Source organism: Miscanthus floridulus, chromosome 13 (genome assembly GCF_019320115.1).
Source record: "Miscanthus floridulus cultivar M001 chromosome 13, ASM1932011v1, whole genome shotgun sequence".
Lineage (NCBI taxonomy): Eukaryota > Viridiplantae > Streptophyta > Magnoliopsida > Poales > Poaceae > Miscanthus > Miscanthus floridulus.
This window is the reverse complement of record NC_089592.1, coordinates 66882739-66903041: the sequence shown is the minus strand read 5'-3', so window position 1 is coordinate 66903041 and position 20303 is coordinate 66882739. Positions and strand designations below refer to the sequence as shown.

General features: G+C 42.1%; 1 protein-coding gene across 1 annotated transcript; it reads right to left on the bottom strand.

The window, feature by feature from the left end:
• Window positions 1-433: 433 nt before the first annotated feature.
• Window positions 434-1885, bottom strand: LOC136499952 (uncharacterized; the record flags this gene model as incomplete). The annotated part of the gene is made up of 5 exons (XM_066495429.1): window positions 434-981; window positions 1070-1127; window positions 1222-1240; window positions 1329-1388; window positions 1505-1885. Coding segments are annotated over 5 exons (537 nt in total), but the record flags the coding sequence as incomplete, so codon positions are not given.
• Window positions 1886-20303: the final 18418 nt, after the last annotated feature.

The following is a 20303-nucleotide window of genomic DNA, read 5'->3' as shown; positions in this document are numbered from 1 at the left end:
ACAACAAATGTTTTTATTCCATAGTTCAACTTTTACACAATATCTTTGAGCATGTATACAATCCGGGAAACTAAGAAGTAATAGTAAAGTTTTTTCTAAAACATTTGGTCTCATAATTACGGGGAATGTTAACATGAAAGGTGCAAAAAGATTCCCTGTTCTACATAGGATGTTGATTACATCAACAATATTAAGACAGTGCTAGTGGATGGCCTTGTGCTGCCCACATGACAGGACGCCTCAATTATAAACTCATACTTTTTATCACCAAAACAAGGCTTACAGCTGCTCGGTTTCGCACAGTAGCGAGGGAATAGAAGGTGCGAATACCTGGTGGATTAGTGCCATATGGTGTTTCAATATCCGTAGAACAACTTGACATTATATATTTTAGTCATCTCTCTCTATCCCAATCTGCAGAAGGGAACCATGAGATCTGCCTGTTGCTAGGTGTTTTATCAGCATCAGAAGAGTTGTTCTTTTCAGCATCTTGATAAAGCACTTACAATCCAATTGATTTTAAAGGGATATGAATATATTATAACAGGAACATACAATTTACATGCTACCGTTGCTGTAACCTGAAGAAGGTAGAAAGAGAAGAACCATAACCTAGTAAAATTCCTTATATTCCGATCTACACATTCAAAGGCACACTAACCTTAAAGTCTCATGTGCCTATCTGTTCAGCAGAAGGGCATGGCTGGCCGGCCTGGTCATTGGGACGGAGGAACAGCAGCAGGACCTCTTCCTCTTTAGCTGTGGAGAAGAACTGCAGCAAGGCCTAGTGGGTATGTTGAGCGCCGGTGATCGCGCCGGTGGGTATGATGCAAGAGACCAAAGAATGCATAATCAGATAAACAAATGAACTCTAAAATCACAGTATTTCTTACAGTTGTTCTGGTCTCTGCTCTTTCCTAGCTATTCTTGGTGCCCTGAGTCCTGTTGCTATTCTCCTGGATCTACACAAGAAATTTTCTCCTATATCCATGCAAGAAATTATCGGATGAAGTTAAAAAGCAGAATTCAGAGGACGCATGAATAACTAATGCACCAAAAATCTCCTCACCTTTCTGTTTGTTCCCGGCCTGGCTTCTGCTCTGTCACTATGACTCTAAGATGCCTATCTGCAAGAAAGACGCAACGCAGAGAAGACCGATGTATAAGCATCAATAGCACGACCTCGACAGTTCTACTCAAAATCCCACATTAATCCTCTACCTCCAAGGGCGAGACACGTCTGAAGAAAGCAATTTGGGAGCAAAACCAACAAAATCAGCCCAAGAACCAAGCAAATCCCACAACCGTTTACAAAAACGGTTTCTTACCTCGTCGATCTTGTATGAATCCAGATTAACGTCGGTGAGAGACAACCCCGGGTACAGCATCTGCAATCAACCAATACGAGCGAAACCAGACAGGATTGAGCAACGGCGGCCGAAAATCCGCGCACCAGACTAGAACATGCTAGAGGGGAGAGAGGAGGTAGAAAAAAAATCGTTACATTGACTGGCGCTGCACGGCGTGCGGGTGCTTCTTGGGCTGCCGCGGCGGGCGGCTGCCGCGGATGGCGGTGAAGTCCGCGGTGATCTCGTCCCTGGTGAGCGCGGCGAAGGCCCTCTTCGTGGGCAGGGCCGCCGCCGGCGGCGGCGGGTGCCCTCCACACGCCGGCGCGGACGCCTTCCCCGAAGCGTCCGATCTCGACGCGAGCAGTGCGGAGGTTCCAGGGGCACGGGGGCTGCAAAGAGGCCGCGGCGCCGGGGAAGGAGGCCTGCTGCGGGTGCTGGTGCGGCGGCTTCTCCTTGTCCCGCGACGGCGTTTGCGGGAGCGGCGACGGGGACGCGGGGCCGCTGCCGTCCTTGGAGCAGCGGAGGCAAACAGATGGGGATGGAGGCCGAGCGGTGAAGTGGGGAGATCGGGGGTGGGAGATCCAAACAATGTGAGCAGTTGGTAGGGTTTAGGTTATTTATTTCAAGCGGAATGAATGTGAGCCGTCCGTTGATCGATCCAACGGCCAGGAATGATATGCAGATCAATTTGGGATGGGCTGAATCTACGTTTGGGCTGAATCTGATGTTAATACAGCGCGTTTATTATGTTTATAATTTATCGTAAAATTTATGATAATTATTTTAAGAATATAAATTAATTCAAATGAAAAAGTCGTCAACTACAAAATTTTAGAACTCATCAAGATCTACAACTTTCATATTGGTTATTTTCCCATCCGTGTTTATTTGAACTTTTTAAAATTTGAATTTCAAAATATTTAGAATTCAAATAGATTTTTGAGGTTATAAATGATTCCAGCCGGAAAAGTCATCAACATCAAAGTTGTACAACTCATCAAGATCTACAACTCTTATTTTGGTCATTTGTTCATCCGACAAAGTGATAGTAACATTGTTCACAAATTTTACATATCTCTCTCAAACTTTCATAAACTAAGACAGAGATGTAGAAATTGTGAACAACGTTACTACAACTTTGTCGGATTTGTAAATCACCAAAATAAAAAAGTTAGATCTTGATAAGTTCTACAACTTTTATATTCATCACTTTTTCAGCCGAAATCATTTTGGGTTTTAAAATTTGGTTTGAAGTTGTCATTTTACAAAATTCAGAATTTGAGTTCTTCAAACTTTGACACATGACAACAAGAATACAATAACTACATAGATCATGATTTTAGAAAAATTCAGAAAAAAAAATCATCGCATTTGGAGTTACTATGTGGGAGAAAAACTTGTTACAAGTTTTAAAAGGAGATTAAAAAGAGAAATCATTCTTGTTCGTCACTTGTTAATGATGAAGAACAAGTGATTTTTCTTTTTAATCTGCAGCTAAAATTTGTAACTAGTCTTTCTCCCACATACTAACTCCAAATGCGATGCTTTTTTTTCCTAATTTTTTCTAAAATCATGCTCTATCATTGTATTTTGTTTATGTTTCAATGTGACAAAGTTTGAGTAATTTAAATTTTGAATTTTAAAAAATTACAAATTGAAGCCATATTTTAAGACCCGAAATGATGTCGGCTGAAAAAGTCATCAACATCAAAGTTGTACAACTCATCAAGATCTACAACTCTTATTTTGGTCATTTGTTCATCCGACAAAGTGATAGTAACATTGTTCATGAATTTTACATCTCTCTCTCAAAGTTTCGTAAACTAAGACAGAGATGTAGAAATTGTGAACAACGTTACTATAACTTTGTCGGATTTGTAAATCACCAAAATAAAAAAGTTAGATCTTGATAAGTTCTACAACTTTTATATTCATCACTTTTTCAGCCGAAATCATTTTGGGTTTCAAAATTTGGTTTGAAGTTGTCATTTTATAAAATTCAGAATTTGAGTTCTTCAAACTTTGACACATGACAACAAGAATACAATAACTACATAGATCATGATTTTAGAAAAATTCAGAAAAAAAAATCATCGCATTTGGAGTTACTATGTGGGAGAAAAACTTGTTACAAGTTTTAAAAGGAGATTAAAAAGAGAAATCATTCTTGTTCGTCACTTGTTCATGATGAAGAACAAGTGATTTTTCTTTTTAATCTGCAGCTAAAATTTGTAACTAGTCTTTCTCCCACATACTAACTCCAAATGCGATGCTTTTTTTTCCTAATTTTTTCTAAAATCATGCTCTATCATTGTATTTTGTTTATGTTTCAATGTGACAAAGTTTGAGTAATTCAAATTTTGAATTTTAAAAAATTACAACTTGAAGCCATATTTTAAGACCCGAAATGATGTCGGCTGAAAAAGTCATCAACATCAAAGTTGTACAACTTATCAAGATCTAAAACTCTTATTTTGGTCATTTGTTCATCCGACAAAGTGATAGTAATATTGTTCACAAATTTTACATATCTCTCTCAAACTTTCATAAACTACGACAGAGATGTAGAAATTGTGAACAACGTTACTACAACTTTGTCGGATTTGTAAATCACCAAGATAAAAAAGTTAGATCTTGATAAGTTATACAACTTTTATATTCATCACTTTTTCAGCCGGAATCATTTTGGGTTTCAAAATTTGGTTTGAAGTTGTCATTTTATAAAATTCAGAATTTGAATTCTTCAAACTTTGACACATGACAACAAGAATACAATAACTACATAGATCATGATTTTAGAAAAAATCAAAAAAAAAAATCATCGCATTTGGAGTTACTATGTGGGAGAAAAACTTGTTACAAGTTTTAAAAGGAGATTAAAAAGAGAAATCATTCTTGTTCGTCACTTGTTCATGATGAAGAACAAGTGATTTTTCTTTTTAATCTGCAGCTAAAATTTGTAAATAGTCTTTCTCCCACATACTAACTCCAAATGCGATGCATTTTTTCCTAAATTTTTCTAAAATCATGCTCTATCATTGTATTTTGTTTATGTTTCAATGTGACAAAGTTTGAGTAATTCAAATTTTGAATTTTAAAAAATTACAACTTGAAGCCATATTTTAAGACCCGAAATGATGTCGGCTGAAAAAGTCATCAACATCAAAGTTGTACAACTCATCAAGATCTACAACTCTTATTTTAGTCATTTGTTCATCCGACAAAGTAATAGTAACATTGTTTATAAATTTTACATATCTCTCTCAAAGTTTCATAAACTAAGACAGAGATGTAGAAATTGTGAACAACGTTACTATAACTTTGTCGGATTTGTAAATCACCAAAATAAAAAAGTTAGATCTTGATAAGTTCTACAACTTTTATATTCATCACTTTTTCAGCCGAAATCATTTTGGGTTTCAGCCGAAACGATTGTGAAGTTGACAAAGTTTTAAAATTTTAAATTTCGAATTCCAAAAAAATGAAAACTTCAAACCAGATTTTGAAACCCAAAAAAAGAAAAATATCTCTTGGCCCTAATATTTTAGGCCCAGCCTGTCTCCCTCCACACGTGCGCCCTCCACATTTTTACATGGTCCAAGGCCTAGCTCCGAGCCCAACAGACATTGGTCAAGGGTCCATATCCTACTGGGTATTTTATGACGTTGGGGTCGTCATATTTGATAAAACATTCAGTGACGACTACTATCGTCACATAAAAACTATATGAATCGTCATAAATTCACAATCGTCGACTGGCTTCTGGCGCCTGCCATTTTGTGACGAAACTTGGTACCTTTACGTGACAAAAAAAATGATGTCGTCATAAATAGTTTTAGGTCTTCTAATTTTATGACGCTAGAGAAATTTTTGTCATATTATGTTACATTATATGACAAAAACAGGCCCCGTCATGAGGCATTTTGTCATAGAAAGACGGATTTCTTGTAGTGGGAGCGTACCGAGTACACTTCGAATGCAGACCTTGGTGGCTCCACGCACATAGCTCTCAAAGCGGTTGGGGATGTCTTTCACTATATCCACCCACCTCTTTTCACCATCTTTTGGACTATAGAAGAGAAGGACGAGTGGCTTCACACCTTCCTAGAGCGTGTTTCGCTCCAACTGTGCCCTCTTTAGCTGTGCCTTCATGTCGGTTACTGACTTCAGAGCCTACATCAGATCACGATTAGCTCCCCACTTTATCAGCTTAGCTCAAGCGATTTCTTCACTCGCTCATTTAGTTACCTCTTTGGTTTGATTATGCTTGGTTTTTAGAGCTTCATTCAGCTCCTTCACCTCGCTCTTCAACCATCGTGTCTTGATTTGCTCTTCTGCAAAAAGGACCATGAACGATCATCATCATAATCACTGACGATCATCATCATGATCACCGACTACTACATGCTATGAACTATAGAGAAGCCATACAGTTCTTTTACCTTTTAGCTTGGTATCAAAGAGCTTGGCCTTCTCCGTTGTCTTCAACAAAGAGTCAAAGGCATCATTTTTCCTAGTTTTGGTAGCTGCTCTTTGGCACTTGGCTTCACTAATCTGAGAACAAAGGATACAGAGTGTCTCTTCATAGCATTTATATGTAGATTTCCACTCGGCCTCCTTCTTGGCCTGCTCCTCCCTCAGCTTGGCGAGCTCTGCTTGGATCTTTTGGACCTTGATAGAGGCCTTCAGCTCTACGCCCTGAGCATATGACTATTTTTGGAATGAGAATTTAGAAGTTATTTATAGTAGGAAATGATAAAATGCATTTACTTACCCTCAACTGATCATCGAAGATAGAAGCTTGGTTCAGCACCCTGGACCATGACCTCATCAACCGGGCAAACTTCAGGCTATATACCTGTAGCTAGGTACCTGATCCAATAACTGAGACGACATCATCTTCCTCCGCTTGCTAGATGCTTGTCGTCGGCACCTCTAGGGTAGGAGAACTCGGTGCAGCAGTGCTTGGGTCAGCCCTCACGCTCCACACTTCTTCATCGGCAGTAACCTCTGTAGGCTCTGACACTGGTGGTTGGTGTAATACCCTAGGTGTTAGCCACTTGCTAAGCAGTGGGTTTGAGCTCAAACATGACATGTTAAGTGGTAATCAGGAGCTTTAGTTCCTTATCTCAGAAGTGGTGATGAAGATGTCAAGGTCAAATCTATGAAAATGAGACCCACTTGAACTTTTGGGAATAAACACAACACCTTTGTGTTTAATGGTAAACCCTTTTTCAGATATATACCTGAGTAATGTTGAAGGTGCCCCTTTTCATATGCCTCACATCTATTTCCATCTACATTGACTATTGGAAAAGTTTCATGAAGTTTGGAGCCAAGAAGTCACATGGAATGATAAGTTATAACCTTTCTTGAATTGCTTCATCAGGTGAATGGTAATATGGGATGTTGACCAAACCTTGCTACCTTGCCCAAATGACTCTAATTCGACTCATGAACAAAAGTTATGAAGGGTTCATGTTGAGCAAATGTCAAGAAAATGCCTTAATTGGTCGAAAACCCTAATTCCAAGTTTTATCGTGATGCTGCTTTAACCAAGATGAAACTATGATTTTGGTACCATATATGAAGTTTGACCTTTAATAGAAGCTGAAGTATAAGTTATGCATAGCAAACTTTGTTTTTGGATCAAGAGCCAAATTAGCTTGGAAATAAGTCAAATAGGTGCTCAAATATCGAATCTACGGCTGTTTTCAGCTCATGAAATATTCCAAGTTCGGAATTCATCGTCCTCAATATTGGCATCCCGCGTTCTCTAAAAAATTTTAAGCAACTTGAGTTGAGCCAAAAATAAAGGTGGGAGTTTATATTGTGGAGATGAGCATGTAAAAAGTTGTACTCAGTTTGACCAGGTTTGACCTATAACACCCTAGTGTTAAGCATTGCATTTGGCACTTGCATTTCATGAGCACAAGCATCATCCAAGCATTCATGAGCATGAGCATATGGAATTTCATCTTAATATTTACATATTATCACATGTGATGTTGATTATATATAGCATATGCTTGTGATCATGTGTGACCAATGTAAGACATGGTTGTGGGGTTACAAAAACACCTTTGGCATATCTAGGATTGTAAATGGAACAATGTTTGTATTCATGACATGGGCCAATTTTGCTTCTAAGTCCTAGTTTACTCAAAATGTCATTTTTCATGATGCTAGTTTGACCAAAGTTAAACAGTAGCTTAGAGTGTTTGCATGGCAGTGTACCCTTAATAAAAGTTGTAGCTTATCTTATGGGTAACAAACTTTATTTAAGGGTCATGAGCTAATTTAGTGACTAACATAGTCAAAAATAGCTCCAAAGTCTAAAGCTAGTTTTTTGTTTCAAAGTAGTTTACTTTGGAGCATTGTAGTTTGAAAACCATGGCGAATTAGAGGAAGCTTTCTAAAGCAAAGTTGGAGAGTACATGTAGCTCTACATTTCCTATTAAGGGGGTTTTCACCCACTTGAGCTCGTTTGGGAGTAACATGTGCTTGATGTTGCTCCGTCAGTCGACCATTGTCGGCCTAAAACCGAGCTGCAGCAGCACAGCAGTGGCCGACCGGCGCTAGGCCGCTGCACCGCGTGGCGGCCACTCACCGGCATTGGCCTAGCCGGTCAGGCCACTAGGGGGAGAAAAGGGAGGCGAAGCCATGGCGCTCACTCATTCTCACTCTCTCGCTCTGCTCTCTCCCTCTCGCTAGCTCACCAAGCAGAGCCCTGCTTGCCGTCACCGCCGCACACCTCCGCCGCACTCGCGTGCCACTACCGCCACACCTCCATCCAATCCATCATGTGCATAGCTTTGTCATGAGCTACTCTACCTCTTTGACCCACCATTACCACCATTCTAGCCCAGGTAATGCGACATTTCACGTCGCCGTTGCCACCATGGCCACGGAGCACCACCGAGCTCTGAGCTCACCATGGCCAACCTTATCCACCGCTCCTCCTACCTATTTCTCTCCTGGTCTATCATCTTCTTAGGTCCCAATAGCTCATGTTGTACTCAGTTTAACCGCTACCACCATCGCCGTGCAAGAACATGCAACCGCACCGCACGTGCCTACCATGGCCGCGAGCTCAAGCTTGCCATGTCTGGCACCGACTAGACCCCGTTGTCCCTCTCTAGAGTGTGTTTCCACATGGCCTTGAACCCTAGCACCATCATCGAAGATGGAGATCTACCACCGACATCTGTCTCATCGGAATGGTGACATCGCCGCCATGCGCGATGCGCCACCGTGCCGCCATGCATGTGGTCGGAGCTCATCGCCACTCCACCGTGACCTTGACCTAACCCTAGAGCTTTGCTAGGACCTAGCTATGTTGTCGCTGAAGACGACGAGCCCACAGCCGAGCACCTCCGTCGTGCTACCATTGTCACTAGCGAGGTAGCTCCGGTGATCCACTAGGCCAACCTAGGGTACCAGTAGGTGCGCAAGAGTGTGGGGAACACGACACCAATGACCTCACTACCGGTGATCTCGCCGTTGACGAGCAGTGGCTGATCAACCATCGTGCCCTGTTCTGTGTGCCTGATGGGTGGGGTTAGTTGACCATGGGGCCCCGCTGTCAGTCATAGTGGGTGCACTAGACCTGGTGCACCTAGCAGCTAAGCTCGATTTGAAATTCGATTTTCTTTATTTATTATTATAGATTTTGAATGCAAACTTGCAAAAATCATATCTAGAGTTAGGAGTATCCAAATAGGGTGATCCAAATTTTGCTGGATTCATTATGAAGTGTAGTATTTGATAAAAATATGCAACCTACCATTTGGGATCAATTGGTTGGACCGCTCGGTTCATGGACTCCATCGCCGACTAGTTGATCGGACTGTTCGTCGGTCGCTTCTACTCAATGCTCACTTCACCGCTGACTAGTTGACTAGACTGTTTGTCGCTCGTGCTTCATCGCCAGCAATGTCAAGGACTCCTTGGTGCTCGATTTCTTCGTGCTCAAGGAGTAAGTGGGCACACATCACCGCACGGATGTTGCTAGCTACGCCGGGGACTCCTCGGTGCTTGGACCTCGCCAGCTTCGCCTAGGACTCCTCGGTGCTCGAACATCGCCACCTACACTGGGGACTCCTCGATGCTCGGTCATCGCTAGTGACGCTGGGGACTCCTTAGTGCTCGGACATCGCTAGTGACGCCAGGGACTCCTCGCTCCTTGGTGCTCGGTCATCACCAGCGATGCTAGGGACTCCTCGCTCCTCGGTGCTCAGACATTGCCAGTGATGCTGGGGACTCCTTGCTCCTCGGTGCTCGGACATCGCAAGCGACACCAGGAACTCCTCGGTGCTCAGACATCGCCGCCTACCCTAGGGACTCCTCGCTCCTTGGTGCTCGGTCATCACCAGCGACGCTGAGGACTCCTCGCTCTTTAGTGCTCGGACATCACTAGCAACACCGAGGACTCCTCGCTCCTCGGTGCTCGGTCATCGCCCGCAATGCCGAGGACTCCTCGCTCCTCGGTGCTCGATCATCGCCTGTGATGCCAGGGAATCCTTACTCCTCGGTGCTCGGACATCACCAGCGATGCCGGGGACTCCTCGCTCCTCAATGCTCGGACATCACCAGCGACACCGAGGACTACTCGCTCCTTGGTGCTCGGTCATCGCCTGCGATGCCGGGGACTCCTCGCTCCTTGGTGCTCGGTCATCGCCAGCGATGCCAAGGACTCTACGCTCCTCGGTGCTCGATCATCACCAGCGACGCCGGGGACTCTACGCTCCTCAGTGCTCAGTCATCGCCAGCGATGTTGGGGACTCCCCGCTCCTCGGTGCTCAGTCATCGACAGCGATGTTAGGGACTCCTTGCTCCTTAGTGCTCAGTCATCGCTAGGGATGCTGGGGACTCCTCGCTCCTCGGTGCTCGGTCATCGCCAGCGACACTGAGGACTCCTCGCTCCTCAGCGCTCAGACATCACCAGCGACACCGGGGACTCCTCGCTCCTCAGTGCTCGATCATCCTCAGCAACACCAGGGACTCATCGCTCCTTGGTGCTCGGACATAACCAGCAACACCGGGGACTCCTCGCTCCTCGGTGCTCGGTCATCGCCAGCGACGCCGGGGACTCCTCGCTCCTTGGTGCTCGGTCATCACCAGTGGCACCAGGGACTCCTCGCTCCTCGGTGCTCGGTCATCACCAGCGACGCCGAGGACTCCTCGGTGCTCCCTTGGTGGTTAGATCTTGCTACATCTCATCGATGTGCTATCAAGTTGCTCCATGCTATTCAGATCAGGATGCTGATCTTGGGCAGCACATCTGGGGTCTTGATATGTGCATGTCAGACAACGTCAGCAAGCTTTTAGACTTCTTTTTCTTTGACCCTGCTACATGATTCATTCTTCATCTTCTAGTAGGCTCGGGGACTAAGTGGGCACACTTCACCTTGCAGTGAATGTGCTTGTTCTCATCTCGTGGCTGCGTCTGAGGACTGGTTGTCTGCTCGGCTGGTCATCTACTTTCTGACCCTGGCACCACATAACTATGTCACCTACTATCAGGCTCGGGGACTAGCTGTGAGGGTATGGACCCCGGTATCCACGGTAGACCACATGGTCTGCGCCCTCAGGGGTGGCCCAGCCCACAAGACAAAGCCTTGCGGGGCATGACTCTAGTTGGTGCCTTCCGCAAGACATCTGGAAGATATCCCAAAAATACTACGAGATCTGTTAGGATATGTATGATCCCAAGATTCTTATAATCAGTTATTACTTTTTGGTTATCTCTTAGATCTAACCGACTTATAACCCTGCTCCTCGGACTATATAAGGCGGGCAGGGACCCCCTCCAAACACACGCAATATCATACGATAGCTAATACAAACCAATAGACCATAGGAGTAGGGTATTACGTCATACTGATGGCCTAAACTTGTCTAACTTGTGTGTCTCTGTTGCCTTCTTGTTCTTGATCTCACGCTCCCCTGCCGATCAATCTACCTTCATGAGATACCCCTCAGAGGACTGCCGATGATATTCTATCGACAAAGCGGCACACTTGGAACTATCTGGGCAAAACCAGCATGTTCCACCTTAAATTACTAATAAACTTTCTCCCCTTGTCAATTGCAGGTCAAATTGATTGGCACGCCCTTGAGAAATTTGTAGGGTCGACTAGTCCTGCATTGAAGCCAAGTAGATCTCCAGCCTTGCTCCATCAAGCAGATCCTTCTAGCTTGTTGCGTGTTGACATGTTTTTTGTGCCGACGCGTGTTCTGGCACGCCCGGTGGGACCCCACAATCGTCATGGTGACTTACAACAATAGTGACATTCTTATGGTGTCTTATGAAGTCTAACTTGATGAGGATAAAGATGTCATCAGTAAAGCTATATAAGAATTTTAGAATAAGTGTTTGTTGTCCTACACCAAAACACGTGACAATAAAGTTGTTCAGAAATATCCACTACCAAGAGTTTTGATACATGGGCAGTCAGATATAGATAAGGCTGAAGATAGGTGTTTCTTCGTAGATGCTATAAACAAATCTGTTCATGATGCCATATTGAACCATAATACAATTTTCTTGAACACATTCCACAACACCGTGAAGGAGGTGTTTCATGGATATCCAATTGATCAGGTTGGACTAGCTTACTATAACATTCCATATCCGTCGACTTAGGGGACTAATCAAGCTAGTACTAGCCATCAAGAAGCAGCACTAACTAGTAATGATGATGTCCAGGTAGTTTAGAGCTCATCTAAGCAAGTTCAAGGAACCACTACTAATCAAATACAAAATAATCATGGATTATCAGTGCAGTATGTGCAACAGCAAACAGGGCAAGCTCATAATCAAATGGTTAATTTTGGCACATCAGGCCAAATACCATCGTCAGCTCAAAAAATAGCACCATCAGTTCAAAGGATTCATAGAAATATAGATCCTAACATTTATAGCTAGAGACTTCAAGTAGCAAATCAGCAGAGGACCCAACAGATGGAGATTCCATAAGGATATCATTATGGAATAGATTACAATACCCTTCATATGATTCCAAATCTAGGGTATCAAGGTACCCAAAATTTTAATCCATAGATAGGTCAACAATTGTAGAGAAATTTAGATTTGAGTGTTGATGAGTTGTTGCTCAGAGTGACTGAGATGATGAAGAGTCAGTTTAGTTTGAAGCCAAAAGGGCAGACCTTTTCGTACAAACATCCATATCCAGAATGGTATGATTTGGTCACTCTTCCTACAAATTACAAGCTCCTAGAGTTTGCTAAGTTCACTGGCTAGGATAGCACAAGCACAATAGAATATATCAGTCGAGATCTTACACAGTTGGGCAAAGCATCCAATGAAGAGGCTCACCAAGTTTGTTTCTTCTCCTTGTCCCTGTTAAGACCAGCCTTCACTTGGTTTTCATCATTACCAATCAATTCCATTGCCAATTGGGCTAACCTAGAGAAGAAGTTTCATACATATTTTTATACTAGGACAGGAAAAAAGAAAATTACCGATTTGATGAACATAAGGCAGAGAACTAATGAATCAGGCACCGAGTTTCTTCAGAGGTTTCGAGAGACCAGAAATTTGTGCTTCTCATTGAACTTGACTGATGATTAGCTAGCTGCTTTGGCCATTCAAGGAATATTGCCAACATGGAGAGAGAAGCTACTGGGGCAAGAGTTCAATAATTTAGGTCAGTTGGCTCAATGAGTGGTAGCGCTCAATAACCAATTCTAGAATATACGCAGAGATACCCGATTACAGAAGAGTGCCACAATTGCTGAAGCTTATAATCCATATTCAGTTGATGATGGCGATGAGGATGATGAAGAAGAAGAGATTGTGTGGCCGAATGGAATTAGGGTAAGAAGACAGTAATAGTGCCAAATCCTTGGGGAAAAGGAGTTGAAGAGAGCTATGATTTCGACGTCACAAAATTAGACAAGCTCTTCGATTTCTTGCTTGAGAAGGGACAAATCAAGTTGCCCGCCAATCATGTTATGTTGCCTCCTAATCAGTTGAAGAATAAGAAGTTCTGCAAATTTCATAACGCTACTTCTCATTCTACTAATGAGTGTAGAATTTTTCGACAACAAATACAGAGGGCTATTCAGCAAGGGAAGCTCCAATTTGATACACCTCAGAAGATGAAAGTTGATGATAATCCTTTCCTAAGAGATTAGAATATGGTTGATGCTAGGTTACTCAAAGGGAAAACTAAAGTCCTAACATCAACTAGGGCCAAAGAAGTCAGAACCATCGACCCAAAGATGCAAATATTGGCTGATGAATATAGAGAGATTAAAAGATGTTGTGATCAACAGAAGAGCCGATATGAGTAGGGACAGACATCAAGGGACAGAGCAATAAGGCCGCTGTCACATCTCGAATTTTATTGAATAAATGGCAATGGAAAAAGGAAAAGGATTATCAGCGTTAGTTAGAAGAGAAAGAATACCAGTGTCAATAGGAGAAAGAGAGGTGTGAAAGAAAGCAAGCTAAATCATATTGGAATTGTCCTTTCTTCAGACATTGTTGGAACAAAGGTTTGAAATTGCCTACTAGAAATGATTGCCCAAAGTGTAGTGAGCAATATTGGGAGTTTAGGCAATCTCAAGACAACTGCCGGTCTATCCATGCTCGAGATGAGTATCATCATAATAATATGAATCGGCACTTAAAAATAGAAGTGTTCATGATTGGCTTGGGAAGCAAGTTGTTGATCAAAACTGGGCTGATTATGAAGAGGAAAATAATGAGGAAGAGTATGTTTGGCTGGAAGCGCAATGGTGTCTAGGAGGTTTGATAAGAAGCCAGAAAAAAGGGTGCAATGACTAAGGAACAGAGAGCTAGAACAAGCTCAGGCATCTGGTAGACCTCAAATGTGGCATGCTAAACAAATAGTCGATAGGGGTCAACCATCGGCTAATATACAAATGGCTTTTCTATTACCATCAGAATTCAGAGCTCCAGCAAACCAAGAAGTCTATTCAGATTTTAATGAATCAGAGTATGAAGAGATAGTTGTCAAGTTGGCAGTTGGACAGCAAGCTATATTTGATAAGCCAGTTAAGCATCCACACTTAAAGGCTTTATATGTAAAAGGTTTTATTGATGGGAAGCCAATGAGCAAAATGTTGGTGGATGAAGGTGCTTCTATCAATCTTATGCCTTATACTACTTTTCATAAACTTGGCAAGGGACCAAGAGATTTGATTGAGACCGACATGATGCTTAAGGATTTTGGGGGTAATGTATCCAAGACCAGGAGGGCAATGAACGTCGAGTTAACAATCGGAAGTAAGACTTTGCTCACCACATTCTTCGCCATCGATGGAAAAGGTTCATACAACTTACTCCTTGGTCGTGATTGGATTCATGCAAATTATTATGTACCATCGACTATGCATCAATGCTTGATTTAGTGGCATGAGGATGATGTTGAGCTGGTTTATGCTGACGATTCTGTGAGTATCGCAATAGTTGATCCAGTATATTGAGAACTGGAAGACTTTGAATGTTTTTCTGGCCAGCTATGGGAAGGAGGCTTCATTAAAATCAATGATGAAGGCCAACAGCTGATCCAAGCAGTCGGCTCTGAGAGTTTGTTTTAATAGATATTCCAATAGATGGTATGGATGGTAAACTAGGACATGGCTTTACGTCGGCTGATGAATTAGAATAAATAGATATTGGTTTTGGAGATAGGCCTAGGATGATGTATGTAAGTGCTAAGTTAGATCCTGAGTATAAGCAAGAGTTGATGGATTTATTAAAGGAATTTAAAGATTGTTTTGCTTGGGAATTTTATGAGATGCCTGGTCTAGACTGATCAATTGTTGAACATCGGTTGCCAATCAAACCTGGATATCGGTCGTTTAAACAAGCTCCGAGGAGATTCAACCCAAATATTCTTGATGATATCAAAAGGGAGACTGAAAGATTACTAGAAGCGAAATTTATTCGACCATGCCGATATGCAGAGTGGATATCGAATGTTGTTCCTATGTATAAGAAGAATGGGAAATTAAGAGTTTGCATCGATTTCAGAGATCTGAACAAGGCTACACCCATGGATGGTTATTCGATGCCGATAGCCGATATGTTGGTAGATGCAGTGGCCAGGCACAAGGTTATTAGTTTCATGGACGGCAATGCAAGGTATAATCAAATTTTTATGGCTGAGGAAAACATAGAAAAAATAGCTTTTAGGTGCCCTAGCGCAATCGGTTTATTTGAATGGGTTGTGATAACCTTTGGTTTGAAGAATGTCGGTGCAACTTATCAGAGGACAATAAATTATATTTTTCATAAGTTGATCAGCAGGATTGTTGAAATCTACATTGACGATGTGATGGTAAAATCTAAGGGGTATAAGGAACATCTAGCTGATTTGTGGGAGACTTTGGAGTGCACAAGAAAACATGGTCTAAATATGAATCCCAATAAGTGTGCCTTTGGAGTGTCAGCTGGACAATTTTTGGGCTTTATGGTCCACGAGAGAGGAATCAAAATTGGTCAGAAGAGTATGAAAGCAATTGATGAGGCAATGCCCTCGACTACTAAAATAGAGTTACAGTCTTTGTTTGATAAGATTAATTTTATCAGGAGGTTTATTTCAAATTTATCAGAAAAGGTTCTGTCGTTTTCTCCCTTGTTGAAGTTGAAAAACAATCAAGAATTTAAGTGGGGTGACGCACAACAAAAGGCGTTTGAGGAGATAAAAGAATACATGAAATGTCCACTCTTGCTGGTCCCTCCTCAGCAAGGCAAGCCTTTTAAGTTGTACGTATCGGTCGATGACCAAATGATTGGATCGGCCTTAATGCAAGAGTTTGAAGGAAAAGAATGAGTTGTTTTCTATCTAAGTAGAAGACTTTTGGATCGAGAAACAAGATATTCTCCTATTGAAAAGTTATGCTTATGCTTATATTTCTCTTGCACTAAGTTGCGACATTACTTGCTATCGGCTGAGTGTATAGTTGTTTCCAAGGCTGATGTGATCAAGCACATGCTATCATTGTCGATATTAAATGGGAGAATGGGAAAGTGGATTCTCGTGTTGTCAGAATTTGACTTGAGGTATGAATCAGCTAAAGCAGTCAAAGGGCAAGTAATAGCCAATTTTGTCACCCAGCATCATAAGCCAAGTATTGGCTATGTAGAGCTGGTACCTTAGACGTTATTCTTCGATGGATCATCATGCAAGCAAGGTGGTGGCATTGGTAGTGTCATTATTTCATTTCGGGGGGCAAGTTTTGACTTTGCTTTTCCGACTGAACCAATGACTACCAATAATCAAGCAGAATACGAAGCTGTTCTTAAGGGGCTTCAACTTCTTTATAAAGTAAGGGCCGAGGCAATTGGAGTATTTGGAGATTCACAGTTAATCATTAATCAGTTGATCGGCTTATATGAATGTAAAGACAATGTTCTGAGGGGATACTATGATGAATGCCATAGGTTACTCAAGGAGTTTCCTCATATTTCTCTTCAGCATATTCCAAGAGCACAGAATCAAGAGGCTAATCGTTTAGCTCAAAGTGCATCAGGTTATCAAGTGTTTCAAGAGATCTTAAGTAGTGAAACCTTGACTAATGATTCGAGAGTTGAAATAGCCGATTACCTTAAGAACCCATCATAGAAGGTTACCAGGAAGCTAAGGTATAAATCGACTAAGTATGTTTTTCTAGATGATCAGCTATATTACAAGATAGTCGATGGGGTATTGCTTAAATGCTTAAATCAAGAACAAGCTAAAGAGTTGATGGGTGAAGTGCATGAAGGAATATATGGAGATCATCAATCGGCTTATAAGATAAAATGGATTATTCGTAGGACTAGATATTTCTGGCCAAAATACTAGAAGATTATTTTGAATATTATAAGGGTTGTCAGGATTGTCAATGTTTTGGTAATGTTCAAAAATCGCCCGCATCGGCTATGAATCCAATAATCAAACCATGGTCATTTCGAGGTTGGGGAGTAGATTTAATTGGCCAGATTTTTCTACCTCCAAGTAAAGGACATAAGTTTATATTGGTAGCAACAAATTACTTTACTAAGTGGGTTGAGGCAATTCCTTTGAAGACGGTGACCTCAAAGAACATGGTTGATTTTGTCAGGGAGCATATTATGTATCATTTTGGGATTCCTCAAACTATCACTACTGATCAGGGAACAATGTTCACATTAGAAGAGTTCTGAGATTTTGCTGCCAGTATGGGAATTAAGTTATTAAATTCTTCTCCTTACTATGCTTAGGCTAATGGCCAGGCAGAGGCATCCAATCAAATTATGATTAAGTTGATCAAGAAAAAGATCAAAGAACAGCCAAGGAAGTGGCAATCAACATTTAATGAGGCGTTATGGGCATATAGGATGGCCTATCATGGATCGATTAAAGCATCACCTTATGAACTTGTGTATGGTCATAATGCAGTCCTTCCCTGGGAGATTCAAACTGGATCAAGGCATGTCATGCTGCAAAATGATTTGTCAGCCAAAGTTTACAAGAATCTTATGATGGATGACTTAGAAGACTTAAGTTGCCATCGACTACATGCTCTTGAGAATATTGAAGCCAATAAGCTAAGGATTACGAAGTATTACAATAGGAAGGTCAAGAGCAAGCAATTTTCTGAAGGGGACTTGGTCTGGAAGGTGAAATTACAGATCGGGTCAAGAGACAGCAAGTTCGACAAGTGGTCACCTAATTGGGAAGGACCTTATCGGATCAAACGTTGTGCGCCTAGCAATGCTTATATTTTGGAAACACTAGGAGAAGAAGAGGAGTTTGATAGAGCAATCAATGGAAAATATCTACATAAATATTATCCTAGCATTTGGATTAATACTTGATAAGCCGATGTGTTCAGTCGTCGGCTCTAATAGCTGGTACCAGAAGGGTATCGCCTCTAGTTCAAAAATAGGCCCGAAAGGGTAAGTGTAGGGAAACGCAAAGAATTAACCATGTAAATAGGATCACTTGTGAGTAGATGATCACAGATTATACCTTCACTCGTCATGCATCATAGTAGAAGTCTTGATGAAGCATGAGTGGTTGATCCAATCAACGTCGAGGAAGTAGTCGTATGATCTAACAAAGTGTGCAACCTAGTGACACCTCTATGGTAGTCCACATGTACGGGATGGGATGATGAACCAGAGCGTGCTAGCACTCCATGGCACATACTCGAAGATCCTCATGATCAACATTTGATCGGGGGGAAGACTACAGGTGCGGCGGTGGCAGGAACCTTGGTCGGCGGCTGCACTGGTAGGAGCCCTACGGCAGCAGGATGTGCGGTAGCAAGCCAAGCATGCAGCAGCCAGACTTGTGGCAGGCAGCAAGAAAACTATGGCAAGAGGCTCAAGTGCCTTGTGGTAGGCAATAAAGCCCTAGCAGCTGCTCTGGAACGTGCGGCAGCAGGGATAAAAATTCTAGGGTTAAAAGCTTATTAGCATTTATAGACTTGCTAATTGGGTCAGGCCCCTCTTGGGCATTACCAGCAGTCTCCCACTTGCACAAGAGTTAATTATGCAAGTATCCATGTGTACCAATCCCTTAAGTGTGTGACCCCATAGGTTCATGCAACCTACGGACATGACTCAGAAACCATTTTTGATCAATAGTTAGCATTGGCCTCTAGCAAGGTGTACTGACTCCCAAAGGTTCATGAAGATCATATCTTGCATAACCTATAACACTTACCAATAATATATCCTTCTGCCACATGACACCTAGCCAAGTGTAAGGCGAATGAAGTGCTACCCTTATTCTTAGCCATTTCTCGCTCAGTGAAGAACTTTTCTGATCGACTAACCTTTAGTCGAGGCATGGCCATGCACTTTCAGTTCATCACATCGAGAGGGTCTAGAGGAGTTTCTCCCTAAAATGGGAGGGGCAGATTCCTTCTTGACTCAGTACACCCTATGACTTGCTTCAACCACATTCGAAAGCTACTTTTATAACTACCTAGTTATGGAATAATGTTTAGCAACCCCAAAATGTGATGCTCCACAATCTAGGACTCTATACCGATCTCAGGTCTAAGGATGTAATATGCGTGTCATTATGAGATTCACCGATAGCAGTGTATTCATGGTGTCTCATTGTGGGTCTATCCAGCACTGTGTTCCTAACACGTGCCTACATTGTTGGTGCAATATCCCATATTCCCATGACCTATGAAACAGATCATCCACCCAACACATGTACTAGCTTAACTCTATGTCACAGTCCTGCTTGACGGATGGAAGTTGGGGTCAATTTTTAGTACAATGTCAATGTTGTATCATGGAGTTTCACTAACGAATCACGTATTCGCTAATCACATATAATGACAAAGTCATGGAACATATCACTGAAAAATGCAGATTACAAATGTTGACATGATGTCATCATCTTATGACTACCTTTATGGAATACATCATCATAAGCCTCCCACTAGTGCTAGTCAGTTATGCCAGCATCTCATGCCCATTGACTTCATATGAATGTCATGCTTTGCTTGTGGCAGAGGCTTAGTCAATGGATCTGCAATGTTCAGGTCAGTGTGCACCTTGCATATCTTCACATCTCCTCGATCGATGATTTCTCAAATTAGGTGATATTGTTGTAGTATGTGTTTGGACTTCTAGTGCGACCTAGGCTACTTTGCTTGTGCGATAGCACCACTATTGTCACAATATAGGTCTATCGGACTAGTGCAACTAGGGACCACGCCCAACTCAGAAATAAAATTTCTAATCCATACAGCTTCCTTTACAGCTTTTGAAGCTACAATATACTCGGCTTCTATTGTTGAATCTACAACTATCTCTTGCTTTGAACTTTTCTAGCTCACTGCCCCACCATTGAGGCAGAAGACATATCCCGGTTGAGATTTGCTATCATCCTAGTCAGTTTGGAAGCTAGCATCGGTGTAACCCTTTATAATGAGTCCTCCGAACCTCCATAGACTAGGAACATA